The sequence below is a fragment of the Etheostoma spectabile genome, unplaced genomic scaffold (assembly GCF_008692095.1).
Source record: "Etheostoma spectabile isolate EspeVRDwgs_2016 unplaced genomic scaffold, UIUC_Espe_1.0 scaffold00018250, whole genome shotgun sequence".
Taxonomy (NCBI): domain Eukaryota; kingdom Metazoa; phylum Chordata; class Actinopteri; order Perciformes; family Percidae; genus Etheostoma; species Etheostoma spectabile.
In genome coordinates this window covers 304490-329837 of record NW_022604179.1, presented here as the reverse complement: position 1 = coordinate 329837, position 25348 = coordinate 304490, and the positions used below count along the sequence as shown (strand labels likewise).

Here is a 25348-nt window from a genome sequence, read left to right as displayed (position 1 = left end):
TCTGGATTATGAATGTCCTTAACATCCCCGACCCCCATCCAGCTCGCTCTCTCTGCTAGCTGTTGGTGTTTACTGTAAATGTAAGCTCTGCAGGAGTTGGTGAATATTTGATAGAGAATCAGCAGGATGAGTGGCTTTACCCTGTTACAACAGGATCTGATCCATGCAAACAGTCCCAGTCCCCTCACTCCCTGTTGCTCTGCTCCTGGTTCCCATGATCATAAATACATGTTGATTCTAGTGAACCCTCAAAGCAGTTTAATAGTGGCTGCAGCGGTGGCTGGTAAAACAAGAAACATGCCATATATAACAGCATTTGACATTTCTTTTTTTGGGGGGGTCTGTATTACTTTCCTTTCTCATATTTTGCTCCTAGTTGCCATGCCACTCTGGTTCTGTAATCCACAGGCCCTGACCCAGTTCACTACATTACCAATTCTGGGTTACAAATGCTGTGGCTGCAAAACTACAAGCCTTAATGTCAAATCAGCTCAACTCACAACTACCAGGGGTATATGTGCAAGCCTTTACATCATTCATAGTAAATTTTACTCTGAGTGATTTTTTTTTTTTAGGAAACAGACAATATCCTACAAAACCACTGATGAGTTTACTGTAGATGTTTGGAGTGGCAGGCTAATGTTGAATGTTTTGTTTCTTCTGTCTTCTCATGTCAGTCATTTGTGACTGTACTGACTGATTATTTTGAACTTGTTACAACAGCAATGCACTGCAGTAGACAGTAGTCTATTGATGGCTTGGTACACAATCACCCACATATTAGCCTCTCTTCTCTGTTATATAAAGATGTCAGCATCTTTACTAAATTGCAATGTGGGAAGCAAAACAAGCCATTGGCAAATCACAAAGGTTCGACATGTATTGCTTGATGGAATATAAAGAATGTCTCAAATCTTTGATATTACTTGCAAATTAAAAAGCTTTGCGGATCTTTCTGTTGATGCTCAGTATGCACATTACAAAAGCACAATGGCCAGAATCACCACAATACTTCTTTTTTTTAATAGAAATAGTACTTTGAATGTCCAATTCAACTCATAGAAGCATCTCCGTGTAAATTACATGTATAGCAGCATGGCACTCAAGTCCAAGTATCGAGTCTCCACTTTTAGCGCAAAATAGTGTAAACCTTTCTGTATGTGATCCATCCATCCATCAATCCATCCATTCATCCATCCATCCATCCATCCATCCATCCATTCATCCATTCATCCATCCATCCATCCATCCATTCATCCGTCCATCCATTCATCCATCCATCCAGCCCAACCAACCAATACCAAAATTGATATTTGACAATCTGATTCTGCAATAGCAGCCAATATTAATTAAATCTGGTTATCAAAGGAATGACAGGAAGATACTGAGCCAAAAACGTTATAGTTGAAAAAATGAACTTGTCAGTCTTTTTTATTGCCATTTGTAACAATAACAGTGTTTCTTTAAAAAAAAAAACTTTATTTCTTGACAACAATAGCTTGTTAAATATCGGCTGACACGGATACAGGTACTGTGTGTCTGCAATAAGTCAATATACTGTCTGATTTATTGGACGGGCAGTACAAGAAGATTAGATCATCCTTCTTCTGGGACTGTTCTGGGTTGCCCACCCAGTTGGATGTGCCCAAAGGGAGGCCTCCCAGAGCTATCGTTAAGAGATGCCTTAACCGACTTAACTGTATTTACAGTATCATTCTTTCAGTCAAAATCCTGACCATGAATGAGGGTGAAGGGTAAATTAACCAGTAAAACTAAACCAATCTTCTTGGATTGGTAAAATGTCCGATCATGCACAATATCTCATTCATGTAAAGCTCACTGCATGGATAATACAATTAGATTAGATTAGAAAATATAATGAACCTGTGGTGAATCTAGGTCAGCAAAGAACTGGATATAGATAAATATAGAACCACTATAAGACTCCTGTAGTCATGATAAAACAGAGCTCCTTCTGGCGTATGAAATGTGCCTACAGATTAAAGTGAAACAATTAAATTAGTCTCTTTTAAAAAATGTACTGGTTCTTTTTTCTCAAATGTGAGGATTTGTTGCTTTACCTTGTACGTTTAATAGTAAACTGATTATAGGATTTAAAGTTTTCCTATGTTCTGACATATAGAAACAGTGATTAATTACCAGATTGATCCTTAATGAAACTAAACATGCAATCCTATATGAAAGTTTGTATTTCCAACCTCTTATTTATAATTAGACATTCGGCAATTCTGTTCCTGACAGAAATCTTCCTAGTCTGGTTGCCTTGGATACAGCCACAGAGTCAGCATCAGGCGCCACTTATGCTGTGATTGTAATGTCCCAATGCGTATCTCTATAGGACACATTTACACCCACACATGAATGTAGGCTTTTGTACATGTGAAAAAATGTAGATGCTGACAGACGTCAACACAAGAATAACACACACCTGCATCCTAAACAGTACACACGCAAACACAAACATGCATACGTATAGACACACCCCCAGGTTACGCTAGCGATTAGTTATGAACGGTGTGTGTTATGTGACCTGGATTTCAGTTGCTTGCGTGAAAGCGGCTGCGAAGGCTCACGCGAGTGCAGAACATGCTGCAGGGATGCCTTAGTCCCTGTGCACACACAAAATGATTATGGATGGACATAGACACACACACACACACACACACACACACACACACACACACACACACACACACACACACACACACACACACACACACAAGCACACGCACGCACACACACACACGCGCACACACACACACACACACACACACCACACACACACACACACACACACACTGAAAAAATTATACACTGTCAAATGCGCCTAATGAAAAGTGCAGAAATGCTATCATATAATGAGATTAAATTTGGGACACAAAAACACTAATATACAAACACACACACACACACACACACACACACACACACACACACACACACACACACACACACACACACACACACACACACACACACACACACCTCCCTATCTGTCTCTTGCTTTCTGTTTGTCTTTCACCATCCCTGTCCCAATCTCTGCAGTAACCCTTATAAGTGGAAAATGAAGCAGAGATCTCCCTTGGGGTGGGATGAGTGTGGGTTGCCAAATCCTGAAGGATGATGACATTTGAAAGGTGTTATACACCCCAGTGCTGAACGGGTGCTTTGGGGCAGTGAAGGCATTAATGGAGTTTAAAGCTTGTTTAAACTCCATTAAAACCTCCTTTCCCCAATCCAACTTACCAGGGATGCACTTTTAGAGGTGTGCATCGGAAGTTTGGAGTTCATTTTACACTGCACATCTCCTTCTTATGTTACCATTTTTTTTAAGGTTTTTTATTGTCCTAAAGTTCTTTTCAGTGATGCCAGAGCCTATGTTCTAATCAACGCTGGTGTTGTTGACAAATGCAAATTGATAAATGAAGAATTTCACACAACTTACCATAACTTTTACATAAGGAAATATGCTTTGTTGACCCTTTGCAATGTTTTGGATCTCAAAGGGTCCAATGCAGGATTCTTTTTCAGTTCATTAACCTGGCTCCTGTAGAAAGTACAAAAGAGCTAACTTTGGTTTGAAGATAAAGTCACTTGCCCAGCACTTCTGGCTGCAGCTGCTCCTTTAGCCTCTTATACCCTCTGAACTTAGCCATGACCCATGGAGGATTGCCAAATCAAATCCCAGGTCAGCCAAGAGAGCTGCAGGTGCATACAGTACTGTTTGATACTGTATCTTGAACTGAATAGAGGTCTGCAGCACATATAGGTCACTGTGCCCTCCGCTCTCCCTCTCCATGCTCTATCTTTATCTCTCTTGTCCCCTCTCCTCCTCACCCTGACTGCTGCTAATACGTGGAGTCAGATGAAGAGGCTTTTCTCCCCTGGCTCTCTTCCTGAATCATGCAATGCAGCTTCAGACATCAGAGGGCTTTACAGGAAGCGACTCCATGCACCGTATGTTTGTGTGAAAGTGTGTTCACTCGAGCAAAGCAGGTTAAAAATGCCATGATTTTCCTGCAAGTAAGAAGCAACAGAAAATTGTAAAAGGGAAGAGGCCGAGTGTGTGTCTGAGAGAGTAAATAGTATTTTCAATAAATCCTATGAAAAGAATCAATCCTACCAATTAGTAGGGTATTGCAATATAGCTTATTCTTCTTTGCTATAAAACCCCATCGTGCAACACCACTATCACATTTCTTGACAATCCATCCAATAATTGTCAAGGCATTTGTAAAACGAAAAACCTCAACTTCATGATAGCGCTAGGGAAAAACTCAGAAGATCACCAAAGTTATTAGGATTTCTTTTAACCATGATTGGCAATCCATCCAACAAATGTTGAGGTATTTCACCAAAGATTCATCCTCTGGGGTCCAGGAATGTCTTTATAAAATGGCATGGCAATCTATCCAATAGTTTAATTTCATTCTGGACCAAAGTGGTACACTGACTGGCTGACTAACTGTGTATTAATCCTCAACTGAAAATAGTACCCAACATACAGTATACAGTATTTAGTCTTAGTTGAGCAGCTACAATGCCCAGACATTTTAGGAAATGACTTGGGCCTAGGTGTTGTTAAAAACATGAAACCATAGGCTACAAAAGGGAAAAGTGTTGACAACAGTCATATTAATTATTAAAGAAGATAAATTTTAATGTTTCGCCATACGTCAGTGTTTTAACATAGATGCGTTCACTACTGTTGACAGGTAGCGTGCTTTTCTTAACTTCCGGTTTCTTTTCTCTACTTCGTGCTCATTCACAGATTATTTTCTCTGTAAGCCCTCTGGTTTCTTGGAGAGTACCACAACGAACAATGTGTTGAGCATAAATGTCTCTGTGCATGCTCGTAGCACGCGCGCCATTGATGGCAAACTGCGCACAGTGTGGAGCTCAAGTATGCTGAGACAGACTAACGCTTTGTTGGTTTTGGTCTTTTCATGGAATGTTTTTTTGCCAATAGCAGAAATACAGAATAACACCAGCTTTTTTTCTTCAACAAGCTTCCTCTCCCCTACATCATGTCAAAGTGAGAGATGTAACACTGAAGAGAAATCCGAGTTGGTTAACCATGCTCTACATCTACATTACTCTTATTCTGTGTCTCTCTCCCCCTTTCAGTCTATGTCACTAATTCCATGTATTTCTTCTGTTCCTCTTTCCAGTGAGGAATTATTGAATATGAGGCATCTCATTTTAGACTCTCTGGGTAGTCAAACTTATTGTATGTTTGCATGCTTCACATCCAGTACAGGTTGTCTGTGTCCTTTTTGTGTTGTTACAGTAATGTGGGCCAAGACGCACACAGAATGTGTGTTAAAACCCACCAGAGGGCAATGGAAGATGAAGATGGAGACATTTGCAAAACCCTTTTTTTCTCTTCCACTTCAGCTGCGTTTTATTTCAGTCACTGACATACTTTCTCATTTCATAGCATCCCCCCTCTCTCTGAATCATCTGCATTTTTGTCTCAAATGGTTTTTCCTGAACATTTTTGCTTTATCTGCTGTTAAAGGCCTTTATATTTGAAAGCATGCATCTTTGACATTAGAAGCTATTGTAAAACCCAGGAATTTATTTTCTTTAATCTTACAGTTTAATGTTTTTTTCTCTAGAGACCACCATTGGAGACTCATGATGAGTACTACTCAGCTTGTGAAAACAGTTCTTTACAGTAATCTCTTTTTGGGCTCGGAAGGGAGCTTTCTAAAGTCTGAGGAAATAATACTGATTATTTTTATAAATGCCGGCTGATACCAGCAAGCCTGTGTTATGAACTGTGGGCATGTACTTTGAAAAACATGGGCTTATACCAAGAATGGGAAGTCTAACAAAGAAATACTATTAAATTCAATTATGGGAAATGTAGGATGCAGTGTTTTTTATTCTAGTCACTAAAATGAAGCAAAACTGCTTAATAAAAGAGGATTTCTAATAACCACTGGTTATCCCCTGGTGCTGACCATTATAATGATAAGTTTTACAGAAGGAAATGAGACAGGTGCTGTGATGAATTTCAACAACCGAGACCCAGTCCTCCATTTCAGTTGTCCTAGTGACCTTCCTCCCTTAAATGTGCTGATTTGTGCGTGTGTGTGTGTGTGTGTGTGTGTGTGTGTGTGTGTGTGTGTGTGTGTGTGTGTGTGTGTGTGTGTGTGTGTGTGTGTGTGTGTGTGTGTGTGTGTGTGTGTGTGTGTGTGTGTGTGTGTGTGTGTGTGTGTGTGAAGCTTTATCTTCTGTCCCCTATAATTTACCCTGGATTGCAAAGGCATGCTTGACTTTCTGATTGAAATGGCTCTCAGTAAGCCTTTAATTACAGGCAGGGGTCTCAGAGCCATTTAGGCATTAAGTGAGTTATGTGTAAGTGAACATACAGAGATCCATGTACATTAGATAGATAGATAGATAGATAGATAGATAGATAGATAGATAAATAGATAGATAGATAGATAGATAGATAGATGGATAGATCAAAGTAACCAAAAATAAAAAGTACAAGAGGACAAATATAGGAAGAAAAAGGAAGTCATAGGAGGTTGAAATGTATGAAATGCAGTGTGGATAGTGCATTCATTTGCCCCTTGCAAATGAATGAAGAGTGGGATGATGAGTGATGGTGAGGTAGGGAGAGATTGAGAGAACAGAGAGGGACATGACAAAGAGGGGGAAGGGATAAAAGAGGAGTGATACAAAAAGGGAACGCGAGATGAGAGAGACTGAGGAGGGATGTTTGAGACATGAAGGCATGCACAGAGCAAAAGACAGATTTAATAGGGTGAGAAAATGAAGAGAAAAGCCTTATCTAAAACCAATGGACTAGGATGTAAAATGAGGGACTTTCTGTCTTTTTGTTCTCACATATATAAGAATGCACCCCTGGCCTAGATATATTACAGTCAATATGAAATCATATCTGCATGTGCAGTTGTCCAAGCCATGACTAACAGGCATGTTAAAGGAGAATTCCGGTCTATTCCAACATTTACAGTAGCTCTGTTGTTTTTAAAAATGAAAACAATCGGTGCTGTCTACACCGTGTTGTCCTCCTGCTAGAGTTAGCACCCAACAGGCTTAAACAGGGCAAGTTTTAAACGTGTTTCTAGACTCTAAACATGTTCAAAATGTCATTAAAAGTACCTCCCCATGTGAAAGGATTCCTTCCGAGTGAACACTGCGAATCTGACTGCTGTAGATGTGAAAGAAATGTATGAAAGCTGTGCTAATTCAGCTGTGTTTAGTTCTGGTGTTGATACTGCAGTTACACAGAAAAGACAAAAATATATAGGCTGTCAATTAAATGATTAAATAAGGTAGTGTCTCCAAACTTACCTTTGTTATAACTTGTCTCCTACTAGTTGTACTACAGCACTTACTTTAAAAAAATAAGCATATGCTTATTTTTGAAAATTATGTTTTTATCTCTTTTTGGTGTTTGGTGTAGTTTGTAGACGGTCCCGAAGCACTCCTCGCGGTATCAACACAGGAACTAAACACAGCTGAATAAGCACAACATTCATGCATTTTTCACAACTACTGCAGTCAGATTCAGTGTGTTCACTTGGAAGAAATCACTGCACATGGTTAGGCACTTTTAATGACATTTTGAACACGTTTAAAACTTGCCCTGTTAAAGCCTGTTGGGTGCTAACTCTAGCAGGAGGATAACACGGTGTGCGCAGCACCGATTGTTTTTGTTTTTCTCTCTACTGACAGCACTCCAAATTCACAAACAACAGAGCTACATGTTGGAATTGACCGGAATTGTCCTTTAATGCATCTCATCACACACACGCTAACACAGATACACAGATTTTAAAGTTGCCTGTGATCTCAACTTAGCATTCAAGGTTGAGGGTAGTAGCAGGAAAGATAAATTAATTAAACTGAGTTAACTTATTTTTTGGGGGGCTACAGAAACAAGCTGGGAACACAAGATTGATATCAAATTTTAAGCAAACTTGTTTGTTGTTGTTGTTATTGTTGTTGTTATTATTATAGTTAGTGATTACACACTAAGTTCACAGTACATCTTGAGTTATAAACTTTGCTTAAAATTGAATAATTAACACTAGAAAATGCAACCTGCTTTTACTGTCACCGGCTGGAACATATCTATATATTAGTAATTGTGCTTGGGTAGCAGCATGTCTGTGCCATGATTGAGTACAACGTTTGTAAAAAGGTAAAGACCAAGAGTGAAGTGGACAGGGTCGCAGTAAAGATAGTGAGCTACATAAGTCATGCTCTCACTAATGGAGGACGAGGGATAATGGGGTCATTTCATCACGGCTGAGTGAGTGTGGAAAGGTCAGTGACTTGATGGGTTTGACCCTCATCAACAGTTACAGAGTATCCACAAGGCGTCTATACTTCTACAAGACATGAAAGAGACGATTGGAAGTGCACAAACTGCAATTGGTTTCTATTTGTCGGCCACAAACAACTTTTTACGTGCAGACATGTTGGCAAACAAGAATACCGCTGTGAGTTCATTCGCTCTGAGAGAGCTGTCTGCACGCAACAGCTCTGTGCAGTGGAAGACACTGTTTCTGGAGTGAAATAGATTTATTTAAGAACAAGATGTCTGAACGCCTACAGCGCGCCCCTCTGCCACTCACAACAGACTCCCAACACATCTGTTACAGCAACACACACACACACACACACACACACACACACACACACACACACACACACACACTGCAGAGACTGGCTGACATATTAACAACCTGGTCTTGTAAAGGCCGTGGTTTCTATTTTTAGATAAGTGGATTTTGCTGGAATAAATGAACGACCTTTATGCTAAAATAGAATGACATTAGTTCGTGTGTGTGTGTGTGTGTGTGTGTGTGTGTGTGTGTGTTTGTGTGTGTGTGTGGAATGGTTGCAAAAGAGAAAGACCAACTTAGCAGCATGTGTGTGTGCATGACATGGGCAGCCTATACCAAACTGCTTTCACCTATCACGTCCTGCCAGATCTGTTCCTCTGTCTCTTCTTCTCTGCTTTTTTTTCCTTCTTCTTCTTCTTCCACTCCCACAGACGGGTTTCCAACCCATCCTGTCCTCTGCTCTCCCGTTGCTGTGGCGATGGATAACATAGATGAGGTTGGGGTCTGGTTAAAAGAAGAGCCATAAAGCTCAGTATTCTCATCACGTGTAACATGTTGCATCACAATGAGTCTGTCCATTCTAAAAATGGAAACGTTTGCAATGTTGACATCTTTAAAGGGACAATGTGTGCAACAGTGGCTTACTATTTACTCTGAACATCCTTTCTAATCCAGTAGGCCTCATGACAACTTAAACTCAAGTGTTATATCTACATTGAAAGAAGTATTGTGGCATATTCATTTTTTGCTTATTTAACACCAGCATAATACATGATGCAATGCAGTCATTCTTAGTGCAATTCAACACAGGACATCACACAGTTTCAGTGTGTTTGATATATCACAGGAGAACATCACTTTAAAATACTAATTGTGTTAATGGATAGTTCAACATTTTGGGAAATAGGCTTAGAATAGAATAGAATAGAATGCCTTTATTGTCATTATACACAAGTGCAGTACCTGTGCAATGAGATTGAAGCAACCCCTTTACGGTGTCGACACGAAATATAAAAATACAAAATATATGGAAATAAAATATAAAAATATAAAGTGTAGGTAGGTAGTACAGAGTGGAGTGCTGAGAGCAACTATATACATATATAAAATAGCACACATTGTGTGAAAAGTAGTTATTGACAACAAATAAAAAGATATTGCACTGTAGCAAAATACACTTTTGAGCCGAGAGTTGGATCAGCAGATCGATACCATTGCCTTGTCTGTACAGTAAATTTGATGCTACAGACAGCAGCTGATTAGCTTAACTAAAACTAAATATTATGACTAGCCTAAACAATATCCCTACCAACACCTGACCCATGAACTTATTTTATCCGATATGTTTAATTGTTTACATAAAATCAAGCTTAGTATCTACAAGAAGTGGTAGGTTTTGGGCTATGCAGAGGAATACGAAATCACATTTATGTTGATTAAAGCTAAGCTAACTGGTCTTGACAGAGAGCAAACCCAGCAACCGTCTGTTGGGTCTCGTTGAGCCATAACTGAGTGTCTGTCGCAAACCTGGTTCTGTGATTTTGCAAGTGTCAGGAATTGCTGTCACTCATCAGGCCTCTTTGGGAGCATGACTCCAAAATATTCAGGTGTTTTCTCAGGATTATAGAAAGCCACGGTGGGAAATGTAGCAAATGTAGGAAAGTCTCTAACTGATGTGGAAATTGATGTACCAGGCCAAGGTAAAAGTGGGTACACACAAAAACAAACATTAACAAATGTAGAGATAAATGATAGTCTGTATGTCTTGTTGTCTTCCAGGTGTTGTACCTGCAGCAGGCTGAGGTTAACAGGGAGCGCGTGTATGCTATGCACCAGTCCAGCATCGATGGGGTGGAGGATATGTCAGCACTGGCTGAGCTGCACGAAGCCGCCATTATGCACAACCTGTACCAGCGCTACCAGAAGGATAACATCTATGTAAGTGCATTCAGACAGACACGTGTCTATGTGTTTTTAAGCATGTGTGAGATGGTGAATGTATGTTACCAAGCATGTGTTTACGTTATGTTTGTGTCTTGATGAGCCCCCCTCTTCATTTTCCAGAAATCTTCACATGCATGAGGCTTTTAGTGGGAAACACTCTACTCTGAGTGGAATGGGTAGAGAGGCTGAGGAGAAGGAAAGGCTTAGAATGTGAGAATATTGCGGTAAATAAAATCAATGGTTAAAACTTTAAACAAACTAAACTCTACTTAAAAAAAAATTGTAATCCTTAAAATTTTAATCTTGGTTGATTTGGCGACATGTGAGATGACAACCATCACACTTTTACTGCTCATTATTGCAGTATAGACTGAAAAGACCATATTATCTGTTTGTGGTCTTGGAATGGATATTAGGATCATATAGAACTAGTATTTTTATGGTGAAAGTCAGACATCCGTAATGCCTGACAACCTGAAAGACAGATAAACATACAACAGAACAATAACAATCTCTCTGGGTGTGACCTAATCTAGATAATGAAATATTACTCATATATGGATTTCCCTTAAGATGATCATAAGAAACGGCCCTGCATGGGTCAGCCCTCTGTATCATTGTGTGCCTATGCATTTATGTGTATACGTGTCCTTCAGCACAGTTTTGAATGTGTAGCAGATAAATCGCACAGACAGGGTAATATGACACGATGGAGCTGACCTGCAGTTTTTGGTTTTTAGTGGAGAAGGATGGAAAGCAAGGTGATGGTTACAGTACAAACAGCTCAAAAATGCAAATCTATCTCCTCCATCATCTCACTGATTTGAACTCAGCTTTCAAACCTTATTTCTGTTGTTTGGTCAGTCCCACTGTCAGATCTCTACCCTGCTGTGTTCCTTATCCTCCAATCCAGATTAATATCAATACAAGACTGCTTTAAATGTCACATATTGGTACTGCATGTGTTCCTGAGAGCTTGTTGTTTGCATATCTATAACGAAGCAGATAAACAAAAGATACCAAAGGCTAAAAAAAACCTGATACAGATACACAGCCTAAATAGTTACTTCTTGACTGTGTCCAGACTAATATCGGCAGCATCCTGGCAGCCGTCAACCCCTACAAGCAGATCTCAGGTCTGTATGACCCAGAGAGGGTGGACCTGTACTCCAAGCACCATATAGGGGAGCTCCCTCCACACATCTTTGCAGTGGCCAATGAATGCTACCGCTGCATCTGGAAACGTCATGACAGTCAATGTGTCCTCATCAGGTGAGTTTCAACCACAAAGGAGTGAATATACTGGTTTACCTTTAATAAATGCTTTCATTGGACAGAAAGTGCACAATGGGATATTAATCATGTTGTGGATTTTCACGGGGGTGAGATGTATCCAATGAATTAAATTGCAGGGATTCTTTGTCCATCTTTTAGTCTAATTCTGAAGCCATCAATCATCTTAAATCCTGTGCCACAGGGGACCGCAGCCTATCCCAGCACGCATTAGACGAGGGGGTAGTTACGTTTTTAGAAAATCTAACAATTCCTACTGTCCTACTTATGCAAAATACACACGTATTTTTTAATGTATCTAAATGTTTGCTTCATCTGGTTCCTTGTCAACAGTTGTTAGTGAAGATTAATACCACCCCTCAGCCAGGAGACAGTTAGCATAGCATAAAGACACATTTTTACACTTTGTTTTTTGTACGTTTTAAACAAAGGAGATATTATATGTTGATTAGTGAGCTTTAAAGGAATTGGTAGGTGGATCTTTTTCAGCTGTTAGTACCCTGCCAATGCAGAGCCACTTAGAAAATGACAATGAAAATCAAGGTAAAGGCTGAAAGAAGTAAATTACCATTTCCATGTTTCAGACGTATTGATTTATGTCAGTTTAGAGAGAGATTGCATCTGCCTTGTTGGTGAAAATTAATAAAAGGCATTAAAGAAACGGCATTCCTCCACCTAACCACTCCGTAGGGTCAGACATCTGATCATGCTTTCAATTACAATTACACTCGGCTTTGTCTCTCCTGACATTCTAATTGAGACAGTCTGGGAGTTAATGCAATATCTGTGAAGCTATCAAACCTTGATATCAATTAAATGACCAGACCAATTTGAGACATGGGAATGTCGGAGAAGGTCACAGTGTACTTAATTTAAGTGGGTTGTGTGTGTGTGTGTTTGTGTGTGTGTGTGTGTGCGCTACAGTGGTGAATCAGGGGCAGGAAAGACGGAGAGCACTAAACTGTTGCTTCAGTTCCTGTCGGTGATGAGCCAGAATTCAGCTGGGACTTCTCCATCGGAGAAAAGTACACGAGTGGAGCAGGCCATCGTACAGAGCAGGTACAGAAGATCAAAATGAAGACGACAGAAACTTTCCTGTTCCTTGACTATTACTGCCCGAGCTGTTTTAGGGTCTTTTGGAACAAGTCTGAGTCCAGTCTAAACTTAATCGAAAGAAGGCTAGGGTAAGCTTTAAGTTTTGTTGTAGTAAAACATCATTAGTTTAGTAGAATAGTACAAAAACTCACACATTTTCCAAGAAGAAACCTTTAGATGTCCATGTTTTGTCCAATTTCTGTAACTTCCCCAAACCCAGTCTAAATTAATTTGACAGTGGTATTAAACAGAGAAAAGCAGTGTCCTCACATTTGAGAGGCTTTTGCATCAAGTGTTTGGCGTTTTTGCTTAAAAAAGGAAAACGATTACTCAAATTAACTTGATTGTTAAAAATAGTAGCAAATTACTTTTTTGTCTATGGACACATTTTCCCAGCTTTAATCGTAACCATTGAAATCACATTGAATTTGAATATTTTGAATAATAATGTAATATTAATGTTTTCACGTCACTAAGATCAAGTCCATTCAGTGCATAGCAGTAATAATTAAATATGTAATAAGTGTACCCATGTAAGGCGGTTTTATTTGTCTTTTAATGTTCCAGGATTTTAGCAGGTTGAACAGACTTAGGGAGAGTCTTAGGTCAAATCAAGCCTTTATGGAGCCAAAGAGCAAATCCAGATATGGTGGGAGAGCTAATCCGTGTTTGTATTGGGCACTAATGGATGTGTATACACGTGTATATTACATGAAGCAGAGCATTGCTGAAAAAGAGCATGAAGTAAACAATGTTGCTTTTGAAGAAACATAGTGAATAGCCTTAGCAACGGGTGGGTTATTCACTATATTCTGTACTGCATCAACACATTCTCATGAACGTGTTCAGATGCTATTGTACGAAAAGTTATGCACTCTAAAACGTATTAATATGAAAACTAGGAGACTTCCAGCTGGTCACATGACATTGGCTATAGAGCTTTGTGCTGCCGACTGCAGTGCTCCGCATTGCACTCCGTCAGGTAAGTGGTAGTTGGTGGTTCAGTTACCCAAGAATAGGTGACTGTGAGCTGGATAAAGAGCGTCGCAAGTTACCGGTCATGGAGCTCCGTCAGATCAGCAGTTGGTGGTTCAGTTACACCAGAATAGGTGACTCTGAGCCGGGTACAGAGCACTGCAAGCTGCCGGTCATTTCGGCGAAGATTACGGTTATGTTTAGGCAAAAAAAAAGTTTAAATCATACAAATTACAGTGCTTAACTTTTACGTAGCTTTTCAAACATATGGTTCATGAGAACAGGCTGACTGCATGCACAGATATGTTACAGACTAAACAAAATGCACTAACTGCAGGTTTTTACTCTCTGTGCAGTCCGATCATGGAAGCGTTTGGTAATGCTAAGACTGTTTACAACAACAACTCCAGTCGCTTTGGGAAATTCATTCAACTTCACTTTTCTGAGGGCGGCAACATCCAGGGAGGCTGCGTCATTGACTGTATCCTTATATGTATTTAAAAATACTGTAAGTATCTTTGTATCAAATGTGCCAACATTTCTATGTGCTTTTATTGAATAAAAAGGTGTGCTAAAGGAGTTGGCTATTGTGAAGCACTCACATTTTATTGTTGTTTCCTTGACTCTCTATCGTTCAGATTTACTGGAAAAGGTAACCATGTCTGCAGCCTGCTCATATCAAGTTATAATTCATTCAAGTGATTTGTCAGTTCTGCATTTTAACTCAGAATGAAATGGTAATGGTGGCTTTTCTGCTTTGGTTTTGCTTTAGAACCGAGTGGTGCGACAGAATCCTGGAGAAAGAAACTACCACATCTTCTACGCTCTGCTGGCGGGAGCTAACAAAAATAATAAAAGTAAGAAAAAGCATACAAATGTTCAATTATCAACAGTGTCTTAAAAGTGCTCTAAGCGTGTCGCGTGTTTTAGGCTACAACATTTGTCACATACAGCAAACATCTCCTCACTATCTGCAAGTTGCCTGTCCCCAGAACACACTGTAAAAAAAACAAATTGGCCAACCTGCACCACAAAACATACACAAACAGCGTTCTATTCAATGATCAACAAGAAGGATTTGGGGGTGGGGTTGGGGGATTAGTGTGCGGAAGCACAGAAGGGAGGGGCAAGCTAGTCTCGTTTTGTTTGAAAATACTTTGAACGTCACCCAATAGAGCACCTTTAATTAATGTGTCTGCTGTATTTTTAAAGCTACATTGTGTTAGAATTTCTCCCATCTAGCGGTGAAATTGTATATGACAACCAACTGAATATTACTTTGTAGCCCCTCCCATTCGGAACGCATTTAAACTCCTACGGTGGCCAAACGCAAAATTAGCATCCGTGAGAGTTCCTTCCAGAAACATGGCAGAATACATGGGAGCGAATTGCTCCTATCTATTCTGAATGATTCTGAATGGCAGGTTCTACGCTTATGAGAAAACTTTGGTTAGTTGGTGGAAGTATTTACACATGAATGAGCACATATTTGTGAAAGAACAAAAAAGTTTTTTGCTAAGAATCAACTCAAAGAATTACCCAATGGAGCTTTAAAAAGAATTCACAGTACATTTACAACAGATGGCAGCAGATCATGTTATAATAAAGCATGTTTGTGTAATTTCATTGCAACATTTCCAAACTACTGTATATCTAAGTGCAGTTAAGTATCTCAATGTGCATCCCTCCCAATATCACCCTGACATATATTTCCTCTATCAGGCCTCTATTTCCTGGAGGACCGTCCTGAAGCTTTCCACTACCTCAGCCAATCAGGATGTATGAAGGACAAGAGCCTGAATGACAAAGAACTGTATAACAGTGTTATGGTCAGTTTGACTGCATTTACAGCCACACTGGTCAACAGCTGTCTATGCACATTAGTTAAAGGGGACATATTATGACAAACTCTCCTTTTCACATTCATTTGGGTAGCTTGAGTGCCTACCAACCTAAAAACTGTCAAATAAGAGAACCCAGTCAGATTTTTTTGTGTACCTAGATCAGAAAACGTTGAATTCAGATTTGACTCCCCTTCTTATGTGGCGTGCAGGCTCTTGAGAATATACTACCCCCATCCGAGTATCTCCACCTACTGCTTGAGAACTACCTTTAAAAATGTGTGCCATATTTTTCTTACAAGCCGGGAGCCGGGATGAGGGGTGTAAAGAGACAAGCGCTAAAAGGTAGCGTTCAGGCATATCCAGGCAGACAGTGTGAGAAAAATATTGTGTTTTTGAACATTAAAGTGGAAAGTGGAAACCCAAAATACCAGCATGAACCTGAAAAGGAGAATTCACACTGTATGTCTCCTTTAACTAGTTAGATGATGACCTTTTCTACATTACCATGGTAACAACTGACTGTAAAATTCCCCAATATGTTTTTACCTCTGCCAGGTTGTTTTCCCTCTGTTATTGTATTTGTCAGCAGGATATGAACAGATTCCCATTAAATGTATTACACAAAAGCATACTGAAGGACATAAATGGTAATTGTGATCTGAATTTGAATATTGTACAACCATAACTACAAAAGTAACAGATTTAGAGACCTAATGGCGAATCCTATGGGGATATGTGCAGCCCGCAAATAGCATAATATAAAACACAACTGATAGAAATGGTGTCACATAAAAGTCACCAAAATCTGCACTCCTTACTAGCTTTTGAAATGCCTTCTACAGATTTCTTTTCCTTATAAACAGGGAATCTGTCGATTTGTGCAATAAAAATAAAAAAACACCATTTATCAAACCTTTGTAAGTTAGTGCATTGATGCCAAATCAACAACAAAACTATATTGCTTTTATTTTCTCACTAAGTGTTAAAAGCACCTCTTCCGTTGGTAGCACCTCACTTCTTTTGTCGGACTTATTTCTGCATGTAGGAGGCGCTGAAGGTGTTAGAGTTCACAGAGGAGGAGATCAGAGACATGTTTAAGCTGCTGTCAGGAGTCTTACAGCTGGGGAACATTGAGTTCATGACTGCAGGAGGAGCCCAGATCACCACCAAGCAAGGTCAGTGCACTGCTCCTGTAAAATTAGTTGGGAAAAGCAAAACTCAGAAAGATGTGTGGCATATGTGTAAGACATCTTTGTCCATCTATTAGTGGTCACTGATTCCAGTGAGCTGCTGGGCCTGGATGCCTTCCAGCTGTCCGAAGTCCTGACTCAGCGTTCTATAATCCTCAGAGGAGAGGAAATCTGCTCCCCACTCACAATAGAGCAGGTCAGCATATATCACACAGAAATCCACACATTTGTTCTCCCCCTGTTGATTGATCTCTGGTTCTTCCTGACACACTCACTCTCACCTCGGGTTTCCATGTCATCCTTACAGGCCGTGGATTCCAGGGACTCTGTTGCCATGGCGCTATATTCCCAGTGTTTCTCCTGGATCATCCTCAAAATCAATCAGAAGATCAAAGGGAAGGAGAACTTTAAATCCATCGGCATCCTTGACATCTTTGGCTTTGAGAACTTTGAGGTCAGAACTTTGACACACACACACACACACACACACACACACACACACACACACACACACACACGTACAGATCTGTATATAAGACGTGTCTGTGCTTCCAGGTGAATCGGTTTGAGCAGTTCAACATCAACTACGCCAACGAGAAACTTCAAGAGTACTTCAACAAGCACATCTTCTCCCTTGAGCAGCTAGAGTACAACAGGTGAACTTCTACATACAGTATATCTTTAAAGACCTGCATTAAAAAAGACTTGCATACAAGGTAGTCAATTTGTTAGTGACTTAATCAGTTAGATGACTTCAATATAACAATATGAAAAATATTAAATATAATTTTAAGGGATCAAGTAAAAACAGCATTAGGTCCAAATCTTGTGCTATACAGATAACACTATTATTATCTAACTTCTGCTTAAATTTTACACAAATCATGCAAGTTTGACAACATTATTTATATTTATATTATTTATTGTTAGGTGCTCAACAGTGAAACAAACACAACATTGTAATGCCAAAGTAATTAGATTGCTTTTCTTTTTGCTAAATGAGCACAGACATTCAGGTGGCGTCCCAGATATTTAGGTTGTGTGTTTGAGCTTTTTCAACCAGTATATACAGGTTGTGCAGTGATATGAAGTTACAGTAAATAAATACTGAAAAAAATTTGAATGTATAACTGTTTGTGTTTACTCTCCACAGGGAAGGTGTCCAGTGGGACGCCATAGACTGGATGGACAATGCAGAGTGTCTTGATCTTATAGAGAAGGTAGGATATTGACACGGCATCATAACTTGTAACGTGAACAATGTTTAGAGCTATCATAATGTCAGTTAGTGACTTTTAAGTTGGGCTGAAAAGAGTTAAAATAAAGGCTTGGTTGGACGCCTCAGATACTCTCTGGAAACTGATTTAATAATATTGGACTGATGTCTTAGAAAGTGGTGCAGATTTCATAATGCTGATGCAATCATCATGATGTCCCCCCCCCCTTAGAAACTGGGCTTGTTGGCACTCGTGAATGAAGAGAGTCGATTTCCCAAAGGAACTGACTTCACTCTGCTGGAGAAGTTGCACAGCAGACACTCAGTGGGTTATTTACACTGACAGCATTTATTATTTAAAAGAATGTTGGGCTCAGTATTAAACGACACATTATATGAACTTTTTGTGCAATTTTCCTTTTTTCTGCAGACAAACCCGTACTACGTCAAGCCCAGGCTTGCTGATCATCAGTTTGGTATTAAACATTATGCCGGGGAGGTAAGTCACTTCATTTCAACATACTGTATTTGTTATTGCAGTGAAGTCTGGGAGATTTATGACGAACCTTTCTGTCTATGTCAGGTCCTGTATGATGTTCAAGGGATCCTGGGAAAGAACAGAGACACCTTCAGAGACGACATCCTAAACATGCTAAAGGACAGCAGGCAGGACATTCCCTTACACTAAACACATAGTTTATCGGGACTGTTATAAGTTCTGAGATTGTTTTAAGTAATAGTTTAATTTTTTGTCACTCATTAAGCTGATATGAATCTTTGATGCAAATTTGTTCTACATATTACAATCACTAGTAGTATGTAGCTGTGGCTCAGTGGTAGAGTGGTCGCAATTGGAAGGTTGGTGGTTCAATCCCTGGCCCTGCAGTCCCACAGTGTAAATGTGTGTGAGTGTTTATTGGATGAGCAGGTGGCACCTTGTACACCAGCCTCGGCCACAGTGTATGAATGTGTGTGAATGGTGAATGGTTCCTGTATGTAAAAGTGCTTTGAGTAGTCGTTGAGACTAGAAAAGTGTCAGTCGATTTACATTTAGTATTACAATTTCATTGTTGGGTAATAACTATAATCCAAAATAATTGAAATGTCAACTTTTTAGGGACTGAAACATATAGGCTTGTGTCAATGTTTGACGAGCTTTGAAAAAAGTATCAAGAACCTGAACCTTCTAAAATTTCATCAAGAAATGTTAAATTTTCACAGTGTCATACAAAGAGTATAGGAAAACAGTTAATACGTTCCTTTGATTTCTGTTGTCAGAATTGTTTCTTTCAGAAGTTGATCCTCATTATTATTTCTACTGATATAATTTATCAAATGTAGGTGTGTAATCCATCCTGTTTCTGTTGCCTCTCAGACTGGACTTCATCTACGACTTGTTTGAGAAGGTCGGCAGCAGGAACAATGAGGAGAAGATGGGTACGGCCAGACGCAAACCCACCGTGAGCTCCCAGTTCAGGGTGAGTGATGCCAGCAGTTTATTGGATACCCAACGTAATATGAGCAACTCCTAACGTAAGATGGAAACGTCAGCATCACAGGGAGCGGAGAGAAAAGTTGTTTCTTAGTCTTAAAAATGTGAGAAATTTGTGTAAATGCCCTTCATGTTTCCCCAAAGCCTGAGGTGATGCCTTCAAATGTCCTGTTTTGTCTAACACACACAGTCCCAAGGCCAAAGATATTCACTTTATAGTGATGACAGTCAAAGAAAAGCAGTAATTCCTCACATTTGAAGAAACTGGAAGCAGTTCATATTTCATTTTTCTTTGATAGATAGTTTAAACGATTGTTTCTATTGCTCAACTAATAAAATTGGCTAGCTGTTTCAGCCCTACTAAGACATTAGAGCCAAAGATGAACTCTTTCAACAGACCATTTTCCTCTCTTACCGAAGATTGAAGGAGTAACGATGGCCATTTTTTTCACTGCCATACGAAAGAAATGCACAAACATTTGATTATTTTCCTTTCTCTATCTCCTCAGGACTCCCTTCATGCTCTCATGGCCACTCTGAGTGTATCTAACCCTTTCTTCATCCGCTGCATTAAACCCAACATGGAAAAGGTGGGTCTGCTTCTGTCTAAGATCTCAATCTCAATTCTGTCTTGGAGCCTGATTGGCAATGACCTAATAAAGTTCAATGTTAATTAATCTTACTTATTTTACTTGTAGAATCCAAGTGTGTTTGACCCAGAGGTCGTTCTGAACCAGCTGAGGTATTCTGGGATGTTGGAGACTGTGAAGATCCGTCGGGCCGGGTTTCCTGTCCGCAGAACTTTCAAAGATTTCATCTCTCGGTAGGTATCTCTAAATCTACCTTGATCTTATCTTTTATCTTATGTGTGTGTTTGTGTTTTTTTTTGTGTACAATTGTCTTTGAATTTTTATACATTTTTTACTGTTTTTACACGTCCTTTTTCTTTTCTGCCTGCCAGGTATAAAATCATTCAGAAAGATAAATCGTCATTATCATCATCAGTAGCAGCAGGCGATGATAAGAAGAGAAGTACAGACCTTTTAACCAAATATGACAAGACCAAAAAAGAGTGGCAGTTGGGCAAGACCAAGGTAAGATGAATAGTTTTTGGCAAAACCCCATTCAGACTCAAGAAAGCTTTCCTGACAGATGTTTTGAACCACCACCACTTGTAACAATACATGATTAATTTGCCGTTTAATAGGTTTTCTACATTGCATTAGACATCTTCCAGGTAACTTTTCTCCTTTGTTCTGCAGGTGTTTATGAAAGAGTCTCTTGAACAGCGTTTAGAGAAAGACAGGGATGAACTCCGACGCCAAGCTGCCATGATAATTCGAGCCCATCTACTCACTTTCTCTGCCAAGTAAGACCCTCCTATAAGGAACTAAAACAATTTGTGTGCCAGTTGTTATTCCCTATGTTTTATATATTTCTTTCCATTTTGTCCACAGGAAGCACTTCAAGCGTGTACGTGCCAGCGTGGTCACCCTCCAGAAACACTTCAGAAAGCACATCCAACGCAGACGGTTTGTGAAGAAACGCAAAGCAGCGCTGGTGCTGCAAAGACACAGGCGAGGTCAAGTGGCACGTACACGAGTCCGAAAACTCCGAGAGGAGAAAAAGAAGAAGGAGGAAGAAGAGAAAAAGAAAGTGGAGGTGGAGGAGAAGAAGACGGCAGGCGAAGGGGAGCAGGAGGAAGCGAATGAAGGAGCAGAGAAGAAGGCAGAGTCGTCAGAGGAAAGTGCTGGTTCTTCAGTGCGTTTTCTCTCTAACTCCTAAACACTTATATACATGATCTTATTCTACAGAATAAAGCAAATGTTGATGCCTAATATGCCTCTTCTTTATCCTCTTCCTGTTTAGGATGAGGCCAGACAGATGGAGGAGATCCTGCAGTTGGAGCGAGAGATCGAGCGCTTGCAAAAGAAGAGAGAGGACGAGGTGTCTCAGCTGTGTGAGTCCTCCAAACAGGAGCTGCAGCTGCGCCGGGATGCTGAGCTCAAACGGATGAAGAAGGAAGCGTCTCGCAAGGCCACGGAGCTCATCGACCTCCTGAATTTCGGAGGCGTGGACCCTTCGCTCGGACCAGTCGCAGCCAAGCAGGCCGCCGAGGCAACAGCTCCAAAAGCTGCGAGAGCCACCAGAGGTGCGTCCAAAGAAGAGGAGGTGGACGAGGGCTTTCATGCTGAGGAGGAGTGCATCCCTCTGCCTGACTTCCCTCCTCCTGCTGAGACAGACGCTCCTATCGATCAGGACATATTCGCTCACCTCCCACCTCCCCCTCCTGCTTTCGCAGAAGGGACAGTGCCTCCTGCACCACCTCCTCCCCCTCCGCTGCCTGCAGGCGATGCGCCTGTTGCTGGAATCCTCACCTCATCTCCTCTCCCTCCGCTTGAAGATGGCTCCCCTGTCATTCCTCCTCCACCTCCGCCTCCCCCTCCTCCAGGAGAGGGGGAGAAGAAAGATGGAGCCAAGGCAGACCCAGAGTGGAAGGTGAGCATGGTGGAGAGCCTAGGAGACGGGGAGGAGCCCATCTACAGCATGCCGGCCGACACCGAGTCCGATTACGACCAGGAGGAGGAGGATGGGTCCGTGACAGCCGGAGACGACAGCTCCATATCCGGGAGCAACCGCGGGAGCACCACCGTGACAGATGAGGAGCACCCGAGGAAGTCGACCTGCACCAACACCAGCATCGAGTCCTGCAGAGGCAGCTCTGACTCTGTGAGGACACACACTCACACGCATCCTCACACGCGAGCACGCAGATATGTATGAGCAGCTGTGCAGTGCAGATTTAAAATTGTACCCATTGTTGTTATAAATCTATTAATGTAATGTACTCATAAACATTTTCGTGTTCATTTGCTATTATATAAAAGTGATAATTGATGTTATTGTATGATTCTTCAGTATGCAGACAGTGACGATGAACACGATGGCATGATGGACACCGACGAAGAAGTGACTAATGGCAGAGTGACATTGCTGAATGGAAACGGACCACCATATTTCCACGGATACCTCTACATGAAGGGTGGGTATATATTATTTAAACTCAAAAGATGGCTGTCTCATTTTCAAGTTAAGCCATCTCCACCATTTGAATTGCATTATCATGAGAATATTTTTATTCTCTGCTCCCTCAGCTGGTCTGATGATCCCATGGAGGAGGCGGTGGTGTGTGCTGAAGGATGAAACCTTCATGTGGTTCCGGTCCAAACAGGAGTCTCTCAAGTCTGGCTGGCTCTACAAGAAGGGAGGAGGGCTCTCCACTCTCTCACGGAGGTTGTTGTAGTTGTTACTGAGTGCAGACTGCATGCTAATTAAACCACAATCTCTGTTGGAAATGCTGTCCAGTACAATTTTTAATGATCATTATGTAAATGACCATTTGTGTTGGATGAACCTGTGTCCTGTTGAGGTGTTGGATCGTGCGAATGTCTAACCCTATGCATTGAGCCCTCTGCAGTGCTGAAAGACTTCAGGGTCCCTCTCAAGACAGTGTACTGTGACTTAAATTCATAATCTACACCATAATCTAATCTATAGTTCATAATCTACAAGAGTCAAAAGTTAAACATTTGAGTTAAAAGGTTGAAAAGGACTTGAAAAAGTCCTTTTCAAAAAAGGACTTAAAAAGCACTATACAAATTCAATCTATTATTATTATTATTATTATAATAATAAACATTATGATTATTATTAAAAACAACCTACACCTATATATCCAAATATTAATAAGAAAAGAATAAAATAAAACTATAAATGGCACATAACACAAACAAAGTGATATGCATACAATTTACACAACACATTTTAAAATAAAGTAACTTTATTCTACTTCATATTGAAAAGGTTTTACAACAGATTTTGTGTATAGTTACTTCCACCTTTGTGTACATGTATGTACAGTATGACAGAGGTATCCTATTTCAAGAAACTACTTCACTTTGTGTTCAAGATAAAAATGTTGTCTATTATTTATAGTCAAACCTTATGAATAAGGTCTGGAATAGCAAAAATGTAGAGGAGCACCTTCAGGACTCAAATTGTTTGTTTGAGATGCTCTTTGGATAAAACAATCATATATAGCTAAAACCCAGGAAAAATCCAAGGCACTCTCACCAGAAAAATCAAAAAGGCTTTATTGTTATGGCTTAGTCATCTTAAACCTTTAAAAACAACTCTGACGCGTTTCGGCGCAAGCCTTCGTCACAGTCAACAGTTTTAAAACAGGAAAAGACTTTCTTACAAGCTTTCAAACCACCAATCAGAAGCCGCCATTTGGCAGAGGCTGGTTTAAGGTTGCAGTATTATACAAAGACCACTAGATGGCCTACTTGACACCTAATAGAACAGAATATTCGTGACTACACACACACGCACACACACACACACACACACACACACACGCACACAAATTAAATATAATGCATGCATTTCTACAACACATTGAAAAATAACACATTGAAAAATAAAGGATATGGTTTACAGGAAGACACTAAAGTATAGTCTAGTGGCCTGCAGTTAGGTCTAGAATAGATTGTCTTGGCCTTGTTTTTATTGGGTTCTCTTCTTAGAAACTGGAAGATGCGCTGGTTTGTACTGAGGGACAGCAAGCTGATGTACTATGAGAACGACAGCGAGGAAAAGCTGAAGGGAACCATCGACATCCGAGCTGCCAAGTAAGATTTCCAAATAAGTCCGGTGACAAAAAAATACACAATCCTTCCTTCACTGTTTGTGTTTTCAGCAGCTGCATGTTTCAGACGTGCACTGTTTGTGTTTTCACAGGGAGATAGTGAATAATCACGAAAAAGAGAATGCGCTGAACATTGTGACGGATGAGAGGACCTATCAGGTGTTTGCGGAGTCGCCAGAGGATGCCAGGTGTGATGGAAACTTAGGGATCTTTTAGATAATGACAACAGGTTACTGAGTAGATTCATATTTTTAAACTTGTGATGTTGTTTCTGTGCAGTGGGTGGTTTAATGTGCTCAGTAAAGTGCGTGTGTGCACTCCTGAGCAACTGCTGGAGATGTCCCATGAACAAGCCAACCCAAAGAACGCTGTGGTAAGTCTCTGACAACAACATGCCAATAACCTACAGTCATTCCTCTGTCACACATACATACAAACATAAGTTTTCTGACTTTTACTGTATAATGTGGCCTGTTTTTTAAAAAGAAGCTCTCCCTGAAGTTAAGTTCACTTTGGGTTAAGTTAGATCACTTTATTTTTGTTAATATGTCACTGTAGCAATATCGCACCATTAATTCACATTTTATTTCTTGTTTACCTCCTTTCATCCTTCAGGGAACTCTTGACGTGGGGCTTATTGACTCTGTTTGTGCTTCAGACAACCCTGATCGGTAAGTTGGATCAGTCGTCATGTTTTTCAAATCCTTTGAATTTTACAGCAGAATTTAATAAACTTTGATTTTGACGTCAGTCCCTCCAAATGAAAGAAAAAGACAAGCTCTTTACACTACACACTGTTTCTCACATTCTCAAAGCATGAAGGAAAAAAACTGTTGTAGCAAATGCATCTATCCACTGAGTGTAGTAACAGACTTGTCATCTCTTTGTTCCTTTTACCTGGAAAACCTAATACGCACTTACTATCCATCTTATTCATACAACCCTTAAGAAT

At 40.3% G+C, this 25348-nt stretch overlaps 1 protein-coding gene across 2 annotated transcripts in view; it reads left to right on the top strand.

The window, feature by feature from the left end:
• LOC116679860 (unconventional myosin-X) overlaps nucleotides 1-25348 on the top strand; it is a 52893-nt gene that overhangs the window by 14679 nt on the left and 12866 nt on the right. The window contains exons 3-30 of one of the 2 annotated variants that reach the window (XM_032509346.1): nucleotides 10416-10574; nucleotides 11665-11852; nucleotides 12798-12932; nucleotides 14300-14424; nucleotides 14582-14595; nucleotides 14716-14800; nucleotides 15666-15772; nucleotides 16833-16962; nucleotides 17055-17173; nucleotides 17285-17431; nucleotides 17533-17633; nucleotides 18131-18197; nucleotides 18426-18518; nucleotides 18624-18692; nucleotides 18777-18859; nucleotides 19569-19671; nucleotides 20195-20275; nucleotides 20384-20508; nucleotides 20647-20779; nucleotides 20948-21054; nucleotides 21143-21446; nucleotides 21555-22415; nucleotides 22605-22728; nucleotides 22841-22982; nucleotides 24275-24379; nucleotides 24489-24584; nucleotides 24676-24769; nucleotides 25012-25067. In XM_032509346.1, the coding sequence (XP_032365237.1) occupies nucleotides 10416-10574; nucleotides 11665-11852; nucleotides 12798-12932; nucleotides 14300-14424; nucleotides 14582-14595; nucleotides 14716-14800; nucleotides 15666-15772; nucleotides 16833-16962; nucleotides 17055-17173; nucleotides 17285-17431; nucleotides 17533-17633; nucleotides 18131-18197; nucleotides 18426-18518; nucleotides 18624-18692; nucleotides 18777-18859; nucleotides 19569-19671; nucleotides 20195-20275; nucleotides 20384-20508; nucleotides 20647-20779; nucleotides 20948-21054; nucleotides 21143-21446; nucleotides 21555-22415; nucleotides 22605-22728; nucleotides 22841-22982; nucleotides 24275-24379; nucleotides 24489-24584; nucleotides 24676-24769; nucleotides 25012-25067 (3953 nt within the window). Of the gene's footprint in view, nucleotides 1-10415; nucleotides 10575-11664; nucleotides 11853-12797; nucleotides 12933-14299; nucleotides 14425-14581; nucleotides 14596-14715; nucleotides 14801-15665; nucleotides 15773-16832; nucleotides 16963-17054; nucleotides 17174-17284; nucleotides 17432-17532; nucleotides 17634-18130; nucleotides 18198-18425; nucleotides 18519-18623; nucleotides 18693-18776; nucleotides 18860-19568; nucleotides 19672-20194; nucleotides 20276-20383; nucleotides 20509-20646; nucleotides 20780-20947; nucleotides 21055-21142; nucleotides 21447-21554; nucleotides 22464-22604; nucleotides 22729-22840; nucleotides 22983-24274; nucleotides 24380-24488; nucleotides 24585-24675; nucleotides 24770-25011; nucleotides 25068-25348 lie in introns of both variants that reach the window. The other variant, XM_032509345.1, reaches the window with a different exon arrangement.